The sequence below is a fragment of the Scomber japonicus genome, chromosome 13, assembly GCF_027409825.1.
Source record: "Scomber japonicus isolate fScoJap1 chromosome 13, fScoJap1.pri, whole genome shotgun sequence".
Taxonomy (NCBI): Eukaryota; Metazoa; Chordata; class Actinopteri; order Scombriformes; family Scombridae; genus Scomber; species Scomber japonicus.
The window spans coordinates 10130063-10153295 of record NC_070590.1 but is presented as its reverse complement, the minus strand read 5'-3'; the positions used below and the strand labels follow the sequence as shown (position 1 = coordinate 10153295).

The 23233-nt window shown below is 37.7% G+C and overlaps 2 protein-coding genes across 2 annotated transcripts; both read right to left on the bottom strand.

The window, feature by feature from the left end:
• Positions 1 to 7019: 7019 nt before the first annotated feature.
• Positions 7020 to 14700, bottom strand: LOC128371815 (solute carrier family 22 member 4-like). Its single transcript, XM_053332192.1, has 10 exons — positions 14293 to 14700; positions 12530 to 12633; positions 12283 to 12437; positions 11661 to 11832; positions 9985 to 10111; positions 9088 to 9188; positions 8646 to 8860; positions 8244 to 8426; positions 7373 to 7514; positions 7020 to 7029 (listed from the first exon to the last, which is right to left on the bottom strand). The coding sequence occupies exons 1-10, from the start codon at positions 14698 to 14700 to the stop codon at positions 7020 to 7022; spliced, it is 1617 nt and encodes a 538-aa protein (XP_053188167.1).
• A 3513-nt stretch (positions 14701 to 18213) lies between these two features.
• Positions 18214 to 23026, bottom strand: slc22a5 (solute carrier family 22 member 5). Its single transcript, XM_053331395.1, is given in 8 exon segments — positions 18214 to 18353; positions 18508 to 18690; positions 19725 to 19939; positions 20106 to 20200; positions 20476 to 20602; positions 20707 to 20878; positions 20986 to 21140; positions 22416 to 23026. Coding segments are annotated over 8 exon segments (1698 nt in total).
• Positions 23027 to 23233: the final 207 nt, after the last annotated feature.

Genomic DNA, 23233 nt, shown 5'->3' with positions numbered 1-23233 from the left:
TTACAGCCACATCATAAGTCTGACAACTTGAGATAAGAAAAAATAAAACTGTACAAATACGTGATGCAATAAAAGGGGCCACTGCTGAGTCAAGAGCTTTATCTCTGCAGGCCTGTGAGCCATGCAGCTACGATTTCTTCTAAATCACGTGACTTGAGAGAATACATTGCTATGCAGTTCCCTTAGCAGGCCAGGAGGTGGTGCTGTTAAAAAACTGACACTGAGGCATTTCTAAGAAACAGGCCTACAGATGGGAAATCCTCATCTGGGTCTTTGGCCTCTACATGCAAATCTCTAAATCTCATCTTCACTCAGCTGCCTGTGAAACAATGTTCTGGCACTGTCCTTTACAGTAGCAGCTTTCTAAGAAGCTAATGTGCCCATACCATTCACAAAATATCATCCAAAAGTCATTGTATTTTTTATATAGGGGCTACTTCTGGCAACTGAATCAACTAATTTTTGATGAATTTTGTCAGGGAAGACAGTGGAGAAGAGAGGAGCCTGCAGATGGTAGTATTCTCCCTGTTAATCAGATCTGGATCAAATCCGGCTATGATTCTTTGTATAACTGTATGCAAATTAATCTTTGCACTTGTTTTGACCCCCTAAGAGTGCTAGGTGGACAGGTTAACTGTATCGGTTTAGATGGTGTTAGATAAGCTGTTAATCACACAAAAATACATAGGACGGGGTCTTACTACCGTTGATAAACCATGTGCATTAAAAGCAGAAAGGAGCAGGAAGAAATTGAATGATTTATATCCGGATGACTAACAAAAAAAATATGTGATACTTTACTGGGGTTTTAAACATGTCATTGTCCTTGTCTGGATTAGGACAAAGAAAAATATCACTCCATGCTCAGTGCTGAGAGACTGTCCTAGAAATCTAAAACTGTTAACTACAAATAGGAAATATGCCTTTTGTTTATACAGAGGCTTGGCATTTATAATTTTCTTGTACAATATCCAATAATACCCCATTAAAAATGATCAGATAATATGCTTAACTTCTGAGCTCTTGTGTTCTCAGACAGTTGGTGGTTTATGACGTGTACTGTACTGCTCTGGCTTTACTTAACACTCTTTACTTCATCAAAGCTCAAGCTGCAAAGAAAAAAAACATACTCCTAACTTCCTGTTTAGGACGTTAAACAACACTGAACAACACTGTACTGTGTTGAACTGCAGTGTCTTTCAAAAACATAGTTTTTTCTCTTCAACTTTGCCCCAGCCATCAATGTGAATCTCTGGCAGTCTTTTTGCCTTGCTGTTGTTAGTTATCATCCAGTAACTGATGATATCTGACAATAGGAGAAAAATAGAGTCCATAGAAGCAAGGCAAAAAACAACAACAAAACAACTTAACCCCAGTTGTTGTCTCTCTCTCTCTCTCTCTCTCTCTCTCTCTCTCTCTCTCTCTCTCTCTCTCTCTCTCTCTCTCTCTCTCTCTCTCTCTCTCTCTCTCTCTCTCTCTCTCTCTCTCACACACACACACACACACGAGCCCTACTGAAAGTTTTCATGCCACATCAGGTATCTCTCAGATATCTTTGATTGTATTTTGGTGGCCTTTTTGTGCCAAAGATTTCCCATGTGATGGTATGAGGAAGTGTGTCTAAGTTTGTGATATCTGCTGCTGAGTGCTGAGATACATGTTTGTGCAGCACAAAGGTTTGTGTAATGCTGTTATATAAAAGCCTTTCTGGTCGAGTTCAGTGTCACTGCCCCACCTTATTAGATTAATTTCCTGTTTTGAGTGTATGGCACTTATTAAGCACCTTTGCACAGTCATAGTGAAAAGACCTTAGGGCTTTGAGATGACAATATATAGATTCTGACTATTACTGCTGGTGATCTCTCTACACACACTCGGATACAGTAGTTGAATAAGTATTCAGATCATTTAAAAGCACCAATACAGCAATGTCAAAACACTCCTACAACTGAAAACTGAAAAACCACACTTAAGTAAGGTTTAAGAAGCAGTGTTTTGAGATGATTCATTCTGAAGCATCAATGTTTAAACAGTATATTACTGTTATAGCTGCAACCTAGGGGTCGGGCCCCTCCAAAGGGTCACAAGATAAAACTTAGGGGTCGTGGACTGATTAATGGGAGAGGAAAGAAGAAAAAAAAACTGATACATAAATCTGTCTTTGGACTTTTCCTCTGATCTTTTATTTTTGATGAAATATTGGGTGATTTGAGAAATTTTGAGGAAAAAAAATGACTATATGGTGGAACTTTTAGCAACTCATAGACATCTGAAATGTCACCCTGAGTACACTCTGCTCTTTATATGAAAAAAGCTAAAACATTTGGAAAACACTGCTTTCATCTGTAACAATGTGTTGTATTTCAAAAGCCTGTTATATTATCCATTGTGCCAAATCTTCATCTGAAAAGTTACTAATGCTGTCAAATAAATGTAGTGGACTAGAAAGTACAATATCCCTCTGACATGAAGTTGAGTAGAAGTATAAAGTAATATCAAATGGAAATACTCAGGTAAAGGGGCCTACAAGTACCTCAAAATTATACTGTAAGTACAATCAAGTGCAAGACTTGTTTAAGTACTGTACTTGAGCAAAAAACTTTAGTTATTTTGCACCACTGTTCAGACACAATTACAAAAACAGGTCAGCAGGAAAATGTGCTTCAAATAAATGAATAAGAAAAAGGGCAAGCTTATCTACAGTGGCCCAGCATTCATAAACACTGAAACCCTGGTACTTCCTCTTTCACATGCCTCTTACTGAACGTAACCGCCAGATAAGATTGACAGTTACACCCAGCTTATTTCTAATACTTGGGCACCATCTGGCGGTTATTCAGCCTTCATAATTTAGCTAAACCTTTACCAATGGGGACATCTGGTGTTCACTTGACATTTGATTTTTGGTATTGACACCAACCTCAGTTGATCAAACAAGCAGCACTATTCCACTCAAATATCCAACCCAAAAATGTGTTTTACTTTTTTTTTTGGAGGAAAAACATATTAGACACATTAGACAACATGTTTGGATGGGATCTTTAAATCCTTTACTTGAATAAAACTAGCAATATAAATCAAATCATCACTGTCTCAAGTCAGTGTAAACAAATATGTGTATATATTAGTCGATATTAGTCTGTCAGACAATTAAACTGTTAAAGTGTGAGCAGTAGTTTGATGTTGCAGCTTCTACAAATGACTCCAAATATGACTAATACTTTACTATATATGGTAGTTTTAACCATCACTGTATTTTTGTAGAGTTTTCATCTAAATTGCTTTACAATTCGCCTTTAATTCACCCAATGGCAGCAGTCTACCATGCAAGGAACAGGCCTAACCAGTGGATGCACTTAGGATCTGATCTCTTGCTGAAGTACACTTCAACATGTGGACAAAAGAAGCCAAATATAAAACCACCAACCCTGTAATCAATGGATACTTCTCTATACCTACTGAGTCACAGATGGCTTTTAAAAAACTACACCAAAAAGAAATTGAACCAGTAACCAAGTGAAACCACTGGGAATAAAGCTATATAAACTATATTGAACGCCATTGATATTTTATGATCCCATTTTAGCTTTTAAATAAAACATTAATGTGTAAAGACAAAACTAAAGCAGTTAAAAATGTGTCAGACAGAAAATTACAAGTTACAATAAAAGTGGAAAATCACAAAAACTTAAAACTAAAAAAGTAACTGGTAGCCTTAAATTTGTGTAGAGACAGTACAGTAAGCCTATATCATAGGTACTCACTGACCCATTAAAGATGTGCAACATATCAAAAGTATTTTTTGGAAAAAATAATCACAAAATATTAAAAACATAGGTTCACAGGTTTTCAAGCCTGTCTTAAAAAGACAATATGCCCGTATGAGCAATGAAAGAGGTTCCTCACTGCAATCATTCCTTCTGTTCATATTGTTATGACCCTTCCATCTCTGGCTGCAGTGGTTCAATTGGTCACTTCTTACAGGAACTGGCAGTTAGGGAGGGTCATTAAGGCAATGTGATGACATCTGGTTAGGCCTCTACCAAGGCATTAAATATCAGTGTGCTTGTATTCTCTCTCTGACATGTTCTTCTGCGTCCCCTTCAAATGTGCTTTCAATGCAAGTGATGTGGGCCACACAGTCATTTTGTGCAAAAATGTGAAGGAGTTGATCTGAAGCTTACATAAGGCCCCAACAGTTTGAATCAGTCATATCAAGTGGATATCTGCCACATATTTTTAGCATCAAATCCCCTATTTATGTTTCCCTGTTGACCTGCGGTGGAAGTATAGTAACAAAAAGAGATACTTTGGCACTAAAAATGTAAAGGATATCTACTTGATCCGACTACTTTGGACAGCTGAAACTTCATATTAGGCTCGTAATTTTTTTAAATACATGTTTGCACAGAAGGAGGATTTTGGCCCCCAACACTTTATGAAGTGATCTTTGAGTGGCCAGTATGGACAAGAGGAATGATTATAAAGACATTGTAACTAGGGAATGGATATATGTATGGTGGCGGGTATACATCTGTGGTATTGATGTTGTTCTTGTAACCTGTGAAGTTGTTTGTGTAATTCTCGTGGCTGAACGGAATGTGAAAATAATTATCCTGGAAACGACAATAAAATCTATCTATCTATGTATGACAAGAACAAAATATTTCAGTGTTCGTTTAGGCACCTGACTATTGTTATAAGACACACAAATAGTGAACCCGTCCTTTAAAGAGACATGTTGCTCATGCAATGGACACGTTTGGCGACATCTAGTGGATATTTATGATGCAGCATTTATCTATTTTTGACAACCTATGCTTCAGAGAACGACCACTGTCCAGGGGAAGAGTCATTTATAGACACGTAATCAGTTACAGATATGGCAATAGATCCAAATAATATGCAAATATTTTTATTTGGATCATGCTGATGCTGAAATCCTCATGATTTTGTTAATACGGCAGAATAAGGAAATCCTTTTAGTTTCGACTACTGTAGCCCAGCACATATTTCATATAAATCAAATATGGGTTATATGTGATATGTAAAATGTCATGTAGCCTACACAAATAAGCATTAGACAACAAAACATAGGCTACATAGGAAATTAACAAGAGATGAATAGTATGTTGCATGTCGTTGTTTGCACACTCACTTTCACTTTGTCATCTTCTTGTATTTATTTTAAAACAAGAGAAGCGCGTAGAAAACGTAAAGAAACCAACCATAACAATATAATTACAGGTCAATGTAGTGCTGTATGGTCTTTCACCGTCTAATTTCATGAGACTATGTCTTCGTAAAACAACATTATAACCATATATCTGACGTTTGTTATTTCGGTGTGTTTGTATAGGCCTACTAAACAATTCACAAGAGATGTTGAGGAGAAAACTCACCTTGATTTAATACAGCCATCATATTATTCCTTGTAGAGGTAAAAAAAAGAGAATATTCATCCATGAGGTAAACGTTTGGATAACTTGAACAAAGAAGCCAACTCTTCGCTGGTGTGCCAGTATGTGGTTTCGCTTTTATTTCAGTCATCGCCTCAAGCGAAATTAGAAAGGTTGCAGCAGAGTTATACCAACAGCCTGCAGTGAGCCAGGGCTGTGCTCAGTCTGCCATCTCATCCTCTCCACAATGGAAAACAAACTGCAAATGCAACTGCGATTTGGTTACAAAAAGCAATACTTAAAACTCACTTTTAACTAGAATAATAATGCGGCAAAGGTTCCTGACAGATCTGAAAGTGAAATGTCTTTCCACGGAAACAAGTGACGCGTCATTAAAGTGCTTTCCCCTTCGGCGTTCAAAGCGTCATGTGTCACGTTGATACATGTGAGAACAATGGGCCCATTTAATTCGTGATAGCTTTTTGTTGTATTGTATATTAATATTTCTAAAGTTAATGGAGAATAACTTGCCCTCACATGCCTGCTTGAACCCATCCAAGCTGTTGACGGGCGTGCCTCTGCAGAAACACGTCTCATCATGTGGCTCATTAAGCACTAATGAAAGCTTGTTCTGCGTTTTCCTATTAGGAAACATTCTCTCCATCTATCAATCCTTTATGTGTTTTATACTTAATGATCTCAATTTCCATCCTTAAATCACATGCATTTCGATCAGTAGGCTTTAGTTCACGAGGCACCAAGCATGAACATTAGAGACGTCTCTCATAGACAAGAAAGGCCTCCAACATTCATAATTTCCACATGTTAGGAATCTGGGAATACAAGGTCATTGATTTAAATCACCTGTCCTATACACTAAATATGTTTGCTATGTTGCTACAGATGGCAACTTACACCAAATGCTCATACATTGAAATTCATAGATTGCATCAGCAGTGTGAGTGTGCCCCTTTTCTCTGTGAGTCAGCATCTCAGTAGAGTATATTCCCTTAGTTCTTCACTAACTTGACAAAGTAATTGATTATTCTAGTATGAAGACATACAAAAACATATAAATAATATAAAAAACATGCCAGTTCATGTTTTAGTGATAGATTTTTATAAACTGATTGCCAACGTGCCTCATAATAAGTTACATACACATGTGCAATAATACTTTACAAAAAACAATACATCTGGGGACAACAGTCTTATAGGACAGTAAAAAGCTTTAGATCTTTAAGTATGATTTAAAACGTTTAACTTGTAGTCCAGCTACAGTCTCTGAGCATCAGTGTTGTTTCAAGACAGAACCTCTTAGACTTACATGAACAAAGGACATAATGAACTATAACTTGGATTGTTTTGTTTGATAATCATCTGTGCACTCTTCATCCTCTCCTTCTTCTTCTTTCTTTCCTCTTTGCCTGTTGGAGTATTGAAAAGACATTATGCATTTAGTGAACAGTGACAACAAAGTCAATAACATTTAGTGAACAGTGACAACAAAGTCAATAGGTCAGACAATAGGTTTCTTTCTAAAAATGCAAACACCCTAGTGTGTTAAGTGTGTGTTAGTGTTAGCATGTTAAGGTGACAGAATAATAAATTATTTACTAGTTATCTGAAACTAAAAGATACAAATGCAAAAAGAGAAAAGTGAATAGTAACCAAGTAAAAGCTGTTTTGACAGAATTAGCAGTCTGTCCTTTTCTCATTGAAATTAAATCAAGCTGCGTAAAACATTTAAACCATCTGCACTGAGATATTTATTTATTTGCACTTTTAATCATTTCCCCAGTGTTGTAGAAATAAAGAGAACCAATAAGTCAATAAATATTTTCTTTTAACTTTAACATTGTCTTTTAACACTGTATTAAACAGTGAGGCAAACCTAAAGCACCGGCAGTGGCTACATCTATTCACAGAGTGAAAAACTTTGGCCAGTAAACATAATTAGCATGTAAACTCACCTGCATCTATACATCTGCGGCATTTGTGATAAAGTCTCTGGTAAAGACTTCCCATACGTTTCTGGCAGCAGGAGACACACAAAGGCACCAGCAATGGCAAAACTTCCCATCAATATGTAAGGGAGTGTCTTATAGTATTGTCCTGAAAAAAGAAATTGTTATAAAAATTAGGATTATACTGTGATTCAGATGTCTTAAATCATACAATGTGTGTGTTACTATTTTTACATGACTGTTTTGATACTTCCTGTCTCAACGGTTTGCTGAGACTGGCAGAAAGAGAGTTCAACTGTTGGGTGATAGAGGGTAAGAGACAGGACGGAGTGCCACTTTTTAAACTTCTGCTTGTCTACTGATTAAGGGAATTGAGAAACCGTTGTGATGCTATATATGGAATATGTTTGCCAGTTGGGAGGTGGCTAAGACAGCCCAAGTAGAGAACAGTATAAAAGCTATGTGATGACGCTCCACAAGGAGCCTTTTCTATTGTAACTCTGTCTGTTGCATTGGTAAAACGCTCCGCTTGTACAAGCTAAATAAATTCAACTTAAACTTTGATATTTCGAATCCAGTCTCCTTTATTAAAGGTAAATCATTAATTTCATATAACAGAAATAGAATATTATGATAAAGGGAGAGAGAACACAAATGGGATTTTTCATTAAAAACATGGCTACTATGCTTCATGTACAAATGTCAATGTATCCTTCATTAGCAGAATTAAGTCATATTAACAGTTAGTAGAAGACTTGACTTTGGGGTTGGGACAATCAATCTTACCCAAATCTAACCTCTTACTGCAGGAATAATTGTATCTAGAGCCCCTATAGCACTGTCCAACTGCTGAAAATAGGAAACTAAATGTACCCACCCAGGTAAAGGATGAAGGGGGAGATGATGGTTCCAATGCGAGCAGCCATGGAACAACACCCCATGGCCGTATTTCTAATAACAGTGGGGAAGAGCTCTGATGTGACAGCATACACCACACAAAATGCTGATGTAATGCCGAATTTTCCCAACATCTCAAGAAATACAGCCACACCTGGTAAATCTAGGGTAAGAAAAAATATGACAAAATGAAATGACTCAACTCAACTCTTGAGAATCAAAATGAGTTGCATGTAAAATATCTAAGGCCCATTAGAGATACTTCAAATTGATAATGTCCCAGTTTGTCTAATCATATATTTTCACCAATGCAAGCGGCAAAAAAGTTTAATGTGTCCAGTATTTTGGTTAATGACATTCCCATCACCCACAGCAGCATTACCTATTGGAATGAGGTTAACACAGAGGATCATAACGCCTCCAACGAAGAGTGTAGAAGACTGACAGAGATGCCTGGAGCAATACTGGAGCAATAATAAGGCAACTATATAAGCTGGCACCTCTGTCAAAGCTGAAAAGAAGCAGTTTAAATAAGGGTCACCGTGCAGGTTTGAAGTGTTGAGGATTAAAGCATAGTAACCCATTGTGATGATGAACCTGTAAAGAAATTCAGGAAAACAGGCATCAATATACACACTGAAATACACTGAAAGTTCATTATGAAGGGATATCTGAAGGACCAGTATGAACAGTAGGAATGATTACAGCAAGACAAACATGCCAATGTTCATATGGGAACCTTACAATTGATTTAAGACAGACTGTATCTTACTTTTAGTGCTAAACTAATTTAGATTATGGGAAGTGTGAAATTATGTACGTACCACATAAGTGAGCACAGTAAAATAACTGTCAATATGTTGCAGCTGCGCAGGAAGACAAAAATGTTGTTTTTCTTGTCTTTCATGGTCAAAGCATCTTCAATCTGGGAAAAACAGGAGATTTGATTGCAACAATTAAACTTGACAGGTCCATTCCTAAAATAATGAATGAATGAAACATGTCACTGCAAATTATTTACATGACACAAAGTAAGGTTTAAGACAGGCACAAATGTTGAGGATATCTGTGGAGTCTGGCTGATTTAATCAATCAGTCCAACTTTATTTTCATTTCACCTTTTATACAGGTTAGTGCAATTTAAGTTGTTTTACTGATGGCTGACAAGATACAATGAGACAGTATAAATGTCAATAATAATATAAAAAAGTAGATTAATACATAGAAAAAACTGATAAAATTAATACAATAAATTAAAAACAAAACAAACAAAAATACATAAAGGAAAATTATAACATTTTAAAACATGAAAGTACTGAATGAAGTACATAAACAAAAAGTAATAATCAAATAACAGCTGTAAAACAGCTTAAAAACGACAATTGATATGAATGGTCAACTAACCATTAAGACACTAACACTTGGTTCACACATCCTACATATTCCTCAGAGGTGTGTGTGAATCCCTTCAAGCTAAAATAACATAGTTGGTACCAATGGATATTATATTGTAATATAATTATATATAATATTGATACCAATATATTCACTGTGGCTTTAAAACTGAGCCTACTACAGCCTTGTATACTGTTGTTGTGAACATGCAGGTACCATCCACCTAGGGGTGCTGCAGCACCTTCCACACCCCTACTTCCCATGGCTTTATCTATTGTGATGTTTCAGAATAAACACTTTTTTAAAGACACACATGATAAACTTACCTCAGCTGGTGTAAAAATGGCCTGTGGACACTCTACATTATTCCTCTTGGCAGCGTCTTTCAGTATGGCCTCTGCTTCCTCCACTCTTCCCCGAGAGAGCAGCCAGCGAGGAGACTCTGGGACCAACCTGGGGAGACAGACACAGGGTGATATTACAGTGATTGAGATGACTGTTAAAACGTGTAAAACATGTTTTTTTGCAATTGTCCAGTGAGATAGGCTAAATGGTGTTAACTTGACAGTTCTTCAAGTGGTAAAAGAGCACTGAATGTGTACTTCAACTGTACTGTCAAAGGTCACCCCCAGATTGTAAGAGAATGTGCATTAACACATGTGGTTCTCTCTTTTGGTTTGTTCGCCTATAGTCATGTCCTTATTGTACTGTACATTTTGGGTCTTCAGATTACTGATTTCTAGTGCAGTGCCCGTGCAAAAACAGTTTTTTGCGTGTGTTTTTACTACAAAGTGCCCTGGGCTATTCGAAGTGTTTTCAGTTTCATCCATTTTTTTGAGGGTCTGAAATGTAGTTCACATTTTAGCTGCCAAAGCCCAATTTCCACCGGGTCCGTCAGCAGCGCTGAACGGTTGCGCTGCGGTCACCTGAGCTGATTGCTGCCACTCTTAAATCATGGCCAAATCTGATCTAAATCAATGAGTGTTTCCACCAGGAGTGCCGTGGTGACAAGTCACAGCAGGCTCTCTGCGCCACAGCGCTATCAATCCGCAGCAATTTCTATTTATGACGGAGTGGTTTCTAAATCGCGTCAAGCTCAACATATTGCACCAGACAGGCAGTGAGACATAGAACCGGCATAATAAAACTTCCGTCTTTCAAAATAAAACAACCCGTGCAACCTCCCGATTGTATTTCAGCAATAAATACGAATAAAACAGACAGATAAATACACCATCTAGCTACGTAGCCTACTGACACATGGTATAAGCACAAAAAACAAATAAAATTGCCAAATCAACTAAATTTGAGCAAGTTAACAAAATCCAGCCTTTTAGTTGTGCTGCTACTACAGTAATTACACTTGTTCGGATTTTATTGGACTGCCGCAATTACTGTATTAACAGTGCAACTTCATTTTAAAAGGCATATTCTCTCCCACAGCTCCCTCCGCTGCCGCAACGAGCCCCGGGCAGAGGATGGAGCAAAATCGTGGCACAGCCGTTTCTTGTCGCTGGAAATCCCAGGGGTTCACGGTGACGAAGAGAGCTCTGTGTACATACGCCGTCGGCTTGACGTCGACCCAACGTAGAAGCATAAATCAGCCTTAACTCTGGATTTGCGCTATGCTCAGTGTGCTGTGTGAGAGGGGGAGTGGCCAGCGGCCTTCTTTTACCTATATATTTATCTATATCTTTTACATTTCTTATCCAAACAACGTCAAACAGACAGACAGACAGACAGACGTTCCTGTCATTTATAGATAGATAGATTTTTGAGAACCACAACCCTACGATCTTCTGCCATATGTTACTTTTTTGATTGACACACTAGTGGTGGTTTTCATGTTTCCAGCAAAACATTCAAAGCAGGTGAAGAACAGTAGAGGTAGAGTACATTTTCATTGAAACTGTTCTCAAATTTTAATAAGAGATGATACCAAGCAGTGGAAAGGCTGCTGTGAAAGAGTGCACGCTAAAATATCACACATAAATATTCTTACCACCACAGAGGTATGTAAATCAGGCCAGAAGCAGCCATAGGTATCAGCAGCATTCGCCAGTCTCGCAGGAAGTACGCAACCGCTGGCATTGCCATGTACCCAATACCTGAGCTCATGAAAACACCAAGGGAGCAGAAGACCACTCTGGCTTTTGAGTTTAGAATTTCTGAACCTGTGGATGAAAGGGGCAGAAAGATTCAAAATAAATACTATTTTTCTGATTGCTTTATTGCTGGTAAATTCTGGTCAGGAAAATTTCCAACTAACTTTAGTGATCCCGTCTTTTCTTCTCACCATGATAGCAATTGTGGTTTTGAGTGAAATGTCTCAATACTATTACATAGATTGAGATTTGGTTCATATACTTATGCACCTCTCAGAATGATTAGTTTGTGACAACGTAACTACAAAACCAATGACATTTACGCTAACCTCTGTGTGCTTAAGGTTTACTGCTTATTAAAAAATGTTAGCTTGTTAAAATGCTAAACTGAAATAGCAACATGATAAATGTTGTCTGCCAAACATCATCATGTTAGCATGCAGTGTCACAGAGCCACTGGCATGACTGCAGAATATTTGTTTAAACAAATATGTTGGAAAACCTTATTGGAAAACATACCCAGCACGAATGCCACAATATAGTTGGAGAATCCCCCAGCACCCACAAAGAAGAAAATTAAAGTGAAGATGTTCCAGGTTGGGGAGAATATCTGTGCAGTAATTGCCACAGTTTGAAGTGCCATCATGAAAAATAGCGCTGGCTTCCGTCCATACCTGTGAAATGCAGTAAATAGTTGAGTCAGTCACATGAAGTTTTTTGCATCCCTAACAGCAACATTGGATTGTTTTATGTGTCCAGAACAGACCTGTCAGACATCTGGCCTGAGATAAACGCTCCCAGTAGTACACCAACATAATGGATAGAAGTGGTCAGTGGAGTTTTGTATGCATTCTCACATACCAGGTCCCACTGAAAAAGGTATACAATTAGTCAATTATTACTCATAAATATTGATATGGGGAAAATGTAAAGTACTTAAATGTAAATATGATACAGTAATATGAATTTAATCCTTGATTACATTTAAAGCTGTACAATAACTTTGTAAATATATCATATCCAACACAGCAACAATAGTAGCTCCACCCCCACAAAATGCTATTTATGCACTGATGCATCAAGGCAAAGCAAGGCAAGGCAGTTTTATTTATATAGCGCATTTTCATACACAATGGCAACAGCTACATTCAGTCAGCCATGTTTCACTAAGAAGTAAAAAATCTCATAATGATCTAGATCTAGAAGGTCATTAACTATCAGTGATCTGTTGGGTTGTTGAGGCTGGGGGAGACTCCTCCTGTTGGGTTGTTATGACTGGGGGAGACTCCTTGTGTTGGGCTAAGGACGATGATGTTAAAGCCTCTCTCTGGGTGCGCTGACTTTCATGGTCAGCCCTTTTCTCAGGCGGTAAGAATGCTTCTCCAGAACGCTGTCTTATGTGTTTTGGATTGTCTTGCCGCTTGTCCTTGGCAGGGGCTGCTGGTGACTGATACACAGAATAAAAAATGTTGTAGCTTAACAGCTGTACTCCTGACTTGTTAAGGCAAAATCCATCTGCCTTAAAGAGGTGTCTGCGATCCCAAAAAATGTTGAAATTGTCAATAAAATTAACTGATTTAGCGGCAATCGTATCTTTGAGCCATCTGCTGAGCATCATCAGCCTGCTGAATCTCTCCTCTCCTCATTAAACATTCAGACATCGAACTTTGTTCAGCAGATCATTAAAAGCAAAGCAAAGCGTCTGCACTAAAGCAAAGCAGGATAGTCCAAGCTGTGAATGTGGACTGTGATTGCATATAACTAACCCTAACCCACCTGCTTTGGACTACAACTGACTTAATTCAGGTGAGTAAATATCAGATCACTGGGTGCGCAGGTTATCTTGTGGTTAGAGCGCATGCCATATACACAGCTGAGCCCAGTTCGAATCCCGATCGGAGGTCCTGCATGTCACACCCCCTCTAACCCATGTTTCTTCTATGCCAACAAAATCTTAAAAAATAAAATAAAACAGAATATATATATATATATATATATATATATATCAGAACACAGAATTTATTTATTTTCCATCTTTTCTATTTAATTGGTCTCTTTTACACAGTATTACAAGTGACTATTTTTAGATTACTTTTGCAAGGTTTATTACATCTAGTTGAAACTAGCTTGTTTTGATTTTTAATGCAGTGCAATAATACATATTAGGATATGTTTGATTCCATAACCCTGTAAGTACATATAAATCATGAATCAAAGTTTAGACCTGGCCTTAGACCTTTTAGAGTAATATACTAACTGGACCTCTGCCATGTTACAATCATGTAGTTTTGTTTAGAGTTTGCACATGTACTACTGCGAGGTCTCCTGTTTGAGATTTTTCACTCTCACATTTCCTTCATGTGGGTTACCTTACAAATGCACTAAATAGATAACTTATTTTGTATGATATATTTTTTTATTTTATATACTACATTGAAAAGTACCCTCATCTTATATCTTCCTGAAAACAAACTAATCTAACATATCAGCTACATAAGTATCATTCCTAATTGATGCCTTGTCACTCACCTCTGTGACAATGGTTGACTTGTAGATTTCTTTGCTGTATGTCCACCCATCCTGACAACGCTCCAAAGGAATTTCACTCACGTTCACATCCACATCAGGGACAATGTTGTTTTCAGAATAGTTCCTCACAATTTCCAGGTTAAGCCTTGAGCAAGAGCTACGTTTCACGGTGCCATCCACTGTCTCCAAGGGTACTGTCACATTTCTCCATATCTCACTGAGGTTATAGTTTTCAGGTATGTAGCATTCATGAGGTGGGGTGTCACCTACAAATACTATATAGATTCCAATAAACCCGTTAGGGAGAATGCTGATGGCAAGTGCAAAAAAAATCCTTAGCTGGAAGGGTCCCCAAGATCCAAGAAAAGATGTGATGTTGTCATAGTCTCTTATTTTCAAGTTGCCCATTATGTCACCAAAATGCTTGATACTTAAAAAAGAACAGAAAAAAAGTCAATCAGACACCGTGCCAGCACTAACAGATGGTTATGTATGTATGGTTGTAGTCTTCTGCTCTGTGACAGGCCCTTGAGACTGCTGAGCTCAAGCTCCTGAGTTCTACTTTTATATGCCAGCTTAATCTAGTACAGGATGTCACACAGTTACACACAGTACTGTGAAAAATAAGAAACCTAACAACACTTCCGCTTATGCACATTTTGTGGTGCTACAACATGCTTTCAAGGACACATTATTTAGATTTAGAAGTTTCAAGCATGTTTAAAACAAAAATATTATGAAAAATACAATTCATTGCATAAGGTGCTGTCCTTAGTAAGTGAGTTAATGATTTTCAGGCGAAAGTAAAACAGTAATAAAACCTTTGTCTTTATCATCTTCAGCAGTGCTTGACTGGTTTATTACAGAGGGACAAAGTCCTACAGTCTTCTAAGAGTCACTTCATAGATTGTTGACAGGGTTGCTGGGTATTTCTAAGATTGATACATTGATATTGTTTCATCTAGTGCCAATCAAAATGAATTATAAGTGAATTAAATATAAGCATGACTTAGTTTTATAAACAATGTCACCTTGTGAACTTGCTGAATACTATTAATATCAGGTTCATAGTGTTTGCCATTGGGATATGACACACTGACAGACACTACTTCAAAGGCAAGTTTGCTAACTCCACAGATGGATACATTTCTCAATTTTTAAACAGTATAGTCACATTTTACAGTCCATATAAAATCATAATACACACAATGTGCTCCAAAAGTCTGAGTTCATCATAATTTAAAACGTAGTTTAGTGTAATCAAATTGTCCACTATCTCAGGCAGTGATTCAACTTTTTTTCTTTTTCTTTTTTACAGCTCCAAAATCTTCAGCAGGGTCAGGGTGACCCATGAGACTTTGGACGTCAGATTCCCCTGATGTAACAGCATTACATCGCATTTTTTAGGAAACACTACAGGAAATGAGTCCTCTTCAAGCCATTCTCTTCTCTTCTCTGTCAATGTGTGGTTGACTCACCATGCTGGGATACCAATTGTAGTTTTAAGTTGCCTGTAGAGTCTTTCAATCAATACATTTGGCCTCTGACGGGCAAACGGGGAAAAGTTGTTCAGACATGTGGTCTGGGCAACAGTAAAAACCCTTTTCCAATACAGTGCGTATCTTTGAGTGCGTGACCCACTTATTTACATTCAATTATTTGCTCACCTTAGCACAGATATAACTTTTCAGAAAAGAAACGTCATGCTGCCACATTGACACTATCAAAAACTGTTTGCCCTCGCCTGCACACCACCCATGCTCATCACCTGGGACTTACCTATATGCATTTCCAGTGCTATGCACCACCCACTGTTCAAACACAAAAAATGGTATATACACATATATGGTAATCAGCATAACCAAGAAACAAAAATAAAGCAATAAACAAAAAATATATTATTGCTCCAACACTAGGCAATCGTACAGTGCCCAAGCACGTTTGCCCCCTAAAGTCCAGATTATTTGGCTAGTGTGAGTGCAAGTGTACACTTCCCTGGCCCAGTACAGCTGGAAGAGGTGTGCTTGAGCACGGTACACTTGGTCACGCATGCGCATAGAGATTAATTTTTTTCCCCGAAAATGACATTTTAAATCCCAGGAAAAGAAGCCAATTTTCCCAGGAAATCAACAATTTTTAAAAGGCAACACTAGCTGAGCCCTGGTCATTTCAAGCAACACTAAATGCAACGCGGAGACATTATGCATGTGGGTTCCCAATCCGACCATTTATTATGTATTATTTTGTCATTATTATGGCAAAATAACTCAATTTATGTCCATGGACATTATATTGAATAGGCTATAGGCTTAATATTAGTTTGCATCCAGCGTGCTGCGTGGACTTCATTATATCTGCTGCACCGTTGCTACCACAATCATGAAATGGTAAGTTTATTGTCTGTGACTGTGACCATCATAAAAGTAATATTTTACAAATCTGCATTATAAATTAACGAAATTCGTTAAAGTAAGTCATTTGGCGACTTCTAAGTCATTAAACTAAGTCTTACTTTTACTTTAAGAGTTGAGTCAGTACGTCTGCAGTATCTAGTACTGCATACTACACAGGCATGACTTAGAAGAACAAGCTTGCACTTTTGAATCATAGTGCGTTGTGTTAATTGATCGGCTGTGTTGTGTTTTACCGGCACACAGCACATGAACACACACCTGTGGGTGTTTTATGAGAGTAAACTGTCTATATGTAACGTATGTGTCAGAGGCAACCGTGCTTGAGTACACTTGGGTTTGAGGTCATGTGAGTGCGGGCCAGCGGGGGACAGGGGAGGGGGGACATTCGTGTTTCAGCACGGTACAGAACAACTGGCCCTAGTGTGAGTGCGCCCTTAGGGACTTTTATAGTTTAAACAGCAGCTTGGTCTTCTCAGCTTTTGTGTTTAAAAGACAAAAACAACTCAGACTGTATATCAGGATGGTTTATATGTTCATATTTTAATTGTATGTGTGACAACAATTCAAGACCAATATTTAAATTTCATACCATAATGTAAGATCTAAAAAACTTTTGACTAAAACTTTGCAACATTTCAAGATTTTTTTTTTTTTAGCAGGCATCAATTTAAATAAAAAATGTTTTTAATAAAGGGTAAAAAAAACAAAGTTTCTTGGCAGTAGACTCAGAATTTTGGATCCCACTGTATCCCACTGTATGTTTGGGATTTATTTTCATATTTTTTTTTAAAAAAGAGAAAATTCTCTTCTTTCTTTTTTCCTCTTTGTTTCTTTCTTTTTTCTTTGTGAAGCAAGGCTATCAAGGGAACTACAGACTACAGACTTTATACATCAGGTTTGGCCTCACATAGTATAGGTGGATTGACACTTCCCCCATTTTCGACATATTTCTTCTTTTTGGCTCCGCTGCACAACCTGAGGAGACATCATGGTGAAATGAGTAAAACAGATATCAAAAATACCTAAATGGTAGTTGACATATTTTCTCAGTTTCTGTCTTAGTCTCTTTCATTGCGTTTTAAGTTCTTATTGTTACTGATTACTCCTTAGAATTTTGTTTTTCTTTTAGTTCTTTGTGTTTGAAGATGGCAGGCATTAAAGTGGCCTGTGTCATCTCTTCTCTACGGTGGCGCTGAGGTGCAACATATCGAGAGCGAGACAGGGTTGATGTATTTTATGAAATGTCGTGTTTTGCACCTCAGGGTTGTCATACTTCACAATGGAAAGTGCGGGTCGGTCCAATGGATAAAAGACTGACAAGTTGCCTTTTTGTTATTTTTACTCATAAATGTCTTTCCAGATTGAGAACTAAAACCACTGAAACTAGGCCATTTGTCCTTACATGGTAGAGTTAGTGACTTTATCACATCTAATCAAGTGCATTGTAATATTGTTATATTGGTGACCTGAAAAATAGGTGAACTACATTCAGCTGAGTGAAATGCACCTACCCCTGACATTCTTGCATCTGCTCCACTGTTTCTGGAAGATCTTTATTGAGGGTCTCCGGAAGGAAGAAGTTAGCCACAGATGAAGCAATTGTGAGACTTCCCATGAGAATATAAGGCAGAACCTTGTTATAAGTACCTGTAAATAACAGAAGAGGGACATTTTTAGTTGAATATAGATAGATTCCCATATTTGTGCATATCACTGATATTATCCTATACAGATTTTTTATATGTAGGTCCATATAATATATTAATGTAGTGTGTATGCTGTGTCGGTGTGATTTATGCACCCAAATAGATGACGTAAGGAGCTGTGATACTGCCAATGCGTGCGGCCGAGGAGCACACTCCCATGCCGACATTCCTCAGCACAGTGGGATAGATCTCAGCTGTGTAGATGTAGACGATGCTGAACGCCATGGTGAAGCCAAACTTCCCAGTCATTTCCAGTGCCAGAGCTACATGCTGAAGGGCTGAGGAAGAGAGTCACAAGATATTTAGATTGATGTCGAAAAGAAATCCCAATATTTTGTAAAATACCCCAATTTTTTGTGCTTCACAAAAGATTGTATGAACAATCTTAAGCCCAGTTTCTACAATTTAACTGATCAGAGGATGCAAGGATACAACTTCCTTATCTTGAAACACACTACAGGGTATTATACAACATACAGGAGATTCAATGTTACACTGCCTCATTACTCAAAAAAAGAAAAAAAAAGAAGTTACTGGAGAAGACGATGATACATCAATGAACACAATGTGACATGTCAATGTAAGAAACTGGGGTTGTTTTAGACTTCTAAGCTCACGTGGCAGTGGGTTTGTATAATATGTGAAGTACCATGTGACAAAACACTGTTGTAATATATTAATTTAATGAAGCACAGCAATTTTGACCTTTGTCCAGTTGTAAAACTCATTCTATATATCATTTAATCTTTGACTGGCTTAATGTTTAGCTTGCCAGGCTATGCATTAGTCTGACAGACTGTTTCTTAGAAGCACTAATCTCTCTTTCACTATCTTTTTGTGTGTGAAACATTATGTCTTTAGGGCATTGTGTAATATTTTTGGTGGGTATGTTCTTAAGTATATGGATCTGTGTGTGACACTGCATGTTAAACTCTAGTTTAATAGTATATGTATATGGACAGTCTGTGTGCTGCTACAGTCTCTCTAATGCCCAAGAGAGACAATAAACGCTTATCTAATCTAAGAACCACGTCTTTCTAGAAACAGTAATCCACAGACCTCATTAACACTTTATTGGAACAGTTTTTTTCTTTCGGCAGAGAAGAAATAGTCCTGGTTATCTAAAGTAACACAGTTGCTATTTCTGTATATCTCCAAACCTGGGCAAATAAAGCAAAACAATATCTGATGGCTACACAGCACTAGAGGTAAGAAGGAAAGTCTTTTGTAATTCTATAAACTCATGTGAATGAGGAAAACTGGTCATAGCTGTGGTGAAAATTCCTGTCTTACTAAAAAAAGGAAGTCTTACTATCAGGGATGAACTGGATGAGCAGCAGGACTCCTCCTCCGATGACAAGGAATGATGACAGAAGTGCTCTTCTTGGACATTTCTTCAGGAGCCATGTAGACACAACATAGGCAGGGACCTCAGTAGTAGCTGATAAAAAACAGTTCATGAAGGGATTACCACTAAGGTTGGAGGTGTTCAAAGATAAACCGAAATATCCAATGTTTATTGCCATCCTGAAAGGAAGAAAAAAAAAGATTTGTCAAGATATTTCTCCAGTTTATCTCACACAGCTGGGTCATTCATACGTATATGATAATAATAGATAGCTGCACAGTCACTGATTAAAATTATGGTTTGTCAATTAATTTATGTCAATTGGGGAAAAAAACAATAACTCACCACAAAATGAGACACATTAATGTAATGCATCTGATGTTCTTGGATCTCAGAATATCAAGCATGGTATACGTCCTGTTAAGAGGCATTGTCTGTAGCTAAAACCAATGACAAGAGGTAATGTGATTAAGTTTTCCAGACATACAAAAACAACCAAACTACCACATAATAAAAGTACCACATAGTCAGTTGTTGCCTTTAAGATGTTGATTAAGTTGTTGGCCTTGTTTGTCAGCATAACAGCTTAATTATGAAACGATTACATACAATGGGGAGCCAATAAGATTTTCTCACTTTCAATCGAAAGTTTGAAAAGGAATTTAAATGTCCTAAATATACAATGACATTATTAATAACCATATATGAACCTTACCTCAGATTCTTTAAAGATTACAGGTGGTGCCTGAACTTTATTCTTCCTTGCAGCCTCTCTCACTATGAGCTCGGCTTCCTTCCATTTTCCCTGTGTGATCAGCCACCGTGGAGACTCAGGGATGAACCTGAACAATTCAAAATAGGTTCAGTGTGAATGTCAACACAAGAAGAGGAACAGCATAGGCATTATTGTTAGGTGGGAAATCTGTAAGTGTTATAAGTATCATACCACCACAGTGGGATGTAGACCACAGAGGTTGCAGACAAAACAGCAAGAAGAGTCCTCCACTCTCTGATGCCATATGCAATCCAAGGTAGTGTCATATACCCAATGCAATAGAAAAGGAAGGCCCCAAGAGTTGTGAAGAGTACACGCATGGTTTTACTTAATAACTCCGTTCCTGTTCAAGAAGACATTGTAAATATTTAGTGATGTACAACAGAGATAAAGCAGTAGATAGTGACTATAGGACCATACATATGATGAGAAGTATTTTATAATTCATACCTAGTACAAATGCAGAAATATAGATGGAAATCTGTGAGGCTCCAACAAAGAGGAACATTATACAAAACATCCTCCATGAATGGGAGAAGGACTGAAGCATGACTGAGACACACTGGGCCCCAAGTGAGATGAAAACAACCTTCTTCCTCCCAAACCTGAATGGAAAAATATATATGTCATTGGCAGTAAACCACAGATGCAGCACATTTAGAAGATATGTTAGCAGTGAGATGTTTGTTATTTCTTTGTCCCTTTTTGTACTAAAACCACTAATGTTAGGACAATAGAACCAGATGGATAGTTAATACAATCCCTCTTTGCTAGAAATAAATCTCTTTGTCATTCTCCTTTCTTTCTCAGTCAAATCATGCATGATGCAGATGTTTACAATCACACAACTCCAACCCCAGAGAATAAACCATGCAGAGATACTCTTCACAAGCTTGACATGTGTCTTTAGAGTCATCCAATGTGACACAATCATAAAAAAGCTTTAAAACTTCAACCCCCCCACCTCCCCCAAACACACACACTTCTTATCTGTTGAGTGTACAGTTTTCACAGCTGCAAAAGAGCTACACACACAGGTGCTCCTCACTGCTTTGTCTTGAACTCTACGCCACAATAAAGTCTGTCAGAGCCGAATACTTACCACAACTGATATCAAACACTCTAAACCTAACCTAAAAACAACTCTACACAACTCTCTTTGTCAGAACACTACAGCAGCCACTTAATATACTGCTTCTGATAGCTGACTGTAAGAGTCATTAATAGCTCAGCCATAGATAGATAGATAGATAGATAGATATGAAATAAATGATTCAGCTTTAAGCTAATTTGCCTCTTGTTACTGTGAGCAAGAAGCCTAACCAGTACAACTCAAGATCATAGTAAAGTCAAACACAGTGTTATAGCAAGTATTTTATCAAGTAACAAGTATTTAGGAGCATTTAAAGTTTAATTAAAAAAATAATATTCACAACAAAAATGAATGAAGACATGATAATTTGGTCTTAATCCATTATAACCAAAAATGTATTATATAACATAAGATTAGCAGACTTTGGTAAATTCTGTTTTCTGAGTAAACATGATAACACCTTCCACCCATTCAACAGTAGATGGGGCTGTTGTCATTATAATGACAGTGAATCAGGTCTACCTCTCCAGCAACATTCACTATAGTTTGTAATTCTCACTCACTAAATCAGGATTCACCAATCAGTAAATATTTTTTCTAAGCCTTTTTTCAAATACTTTTCCACCTTCACTAACATTTCATGAATGATAAAACCTCTAAGATAAGATAACACATCAGTGTAGTAAATGGCAGTAAATGTCTTACAAAATAGTGCTTCCAAGGTTCATATTGGAGCATGACATGAGTGCATTTAGGATAATTTAATTGATGAAAAAGGATGAAATACCTGTCAGAGAGCTGGCCTGAGATTAGGGACCCAAAAAGGTATCCCACAAAGAGAGTCGAGGATGCAAAAGGAACTTTCCACTGATTGTCACAAACAAGATCCCACTGTGAAAAGATGTGAATTATGTACATTTCAAACAAAGAGAAACATTTTCAGAACTGACATTTCCTCATAACTAACACCTCATTCAGGAAACACACATATACATTACTGATACTGACCTCAGTGACTATGTTAGATTGGTAGATTTCTTTACTGTAATTCCATCCATCTAAACATCCCTCCTGCTCCATGCTACTGAGGTTAACATCCCTTCTAGGAACGTACCCATCGGCAGAGAGATTTCTAACCACATCCAGCTTGTATCTGCTGCACTGGCTCTGCACCTCTACACCATCCACTATCCTGAAGGGAATGATGGCATCTCTCCACTCCTCAGTCAGGTTGACGTCTGGAATGAAACAGTGGTGTTTTGGAGCTGCACCAACAAAGACTATGTAAAGTCCGTTGAATCCAGTTGACACAAAAACTGTGTTCAGAAGGAAGAACGTGGTCCAGAAGTAAGGACCGGTCTGTCCAAGAAATGCAGTGTCTTCATCATAGTCACCCATTCTTTATAAAAATATCCCTCTGCTCTTGAGGGAGAATAAATGTCTTCTGAATTTCTTCAAGGTATGCTGAACTGCCTTATGGTCTTCAGCTTGAGTGGTAATGCTGTGCTCTCTGTGGGGCAGAGTGAGCTGGTCCCCCAGTGGGACAGAGTAACAACTGAAAAACTTCAGTCTCCAGTCCTGAGAGAGTATCAAACCTCCTTTCAA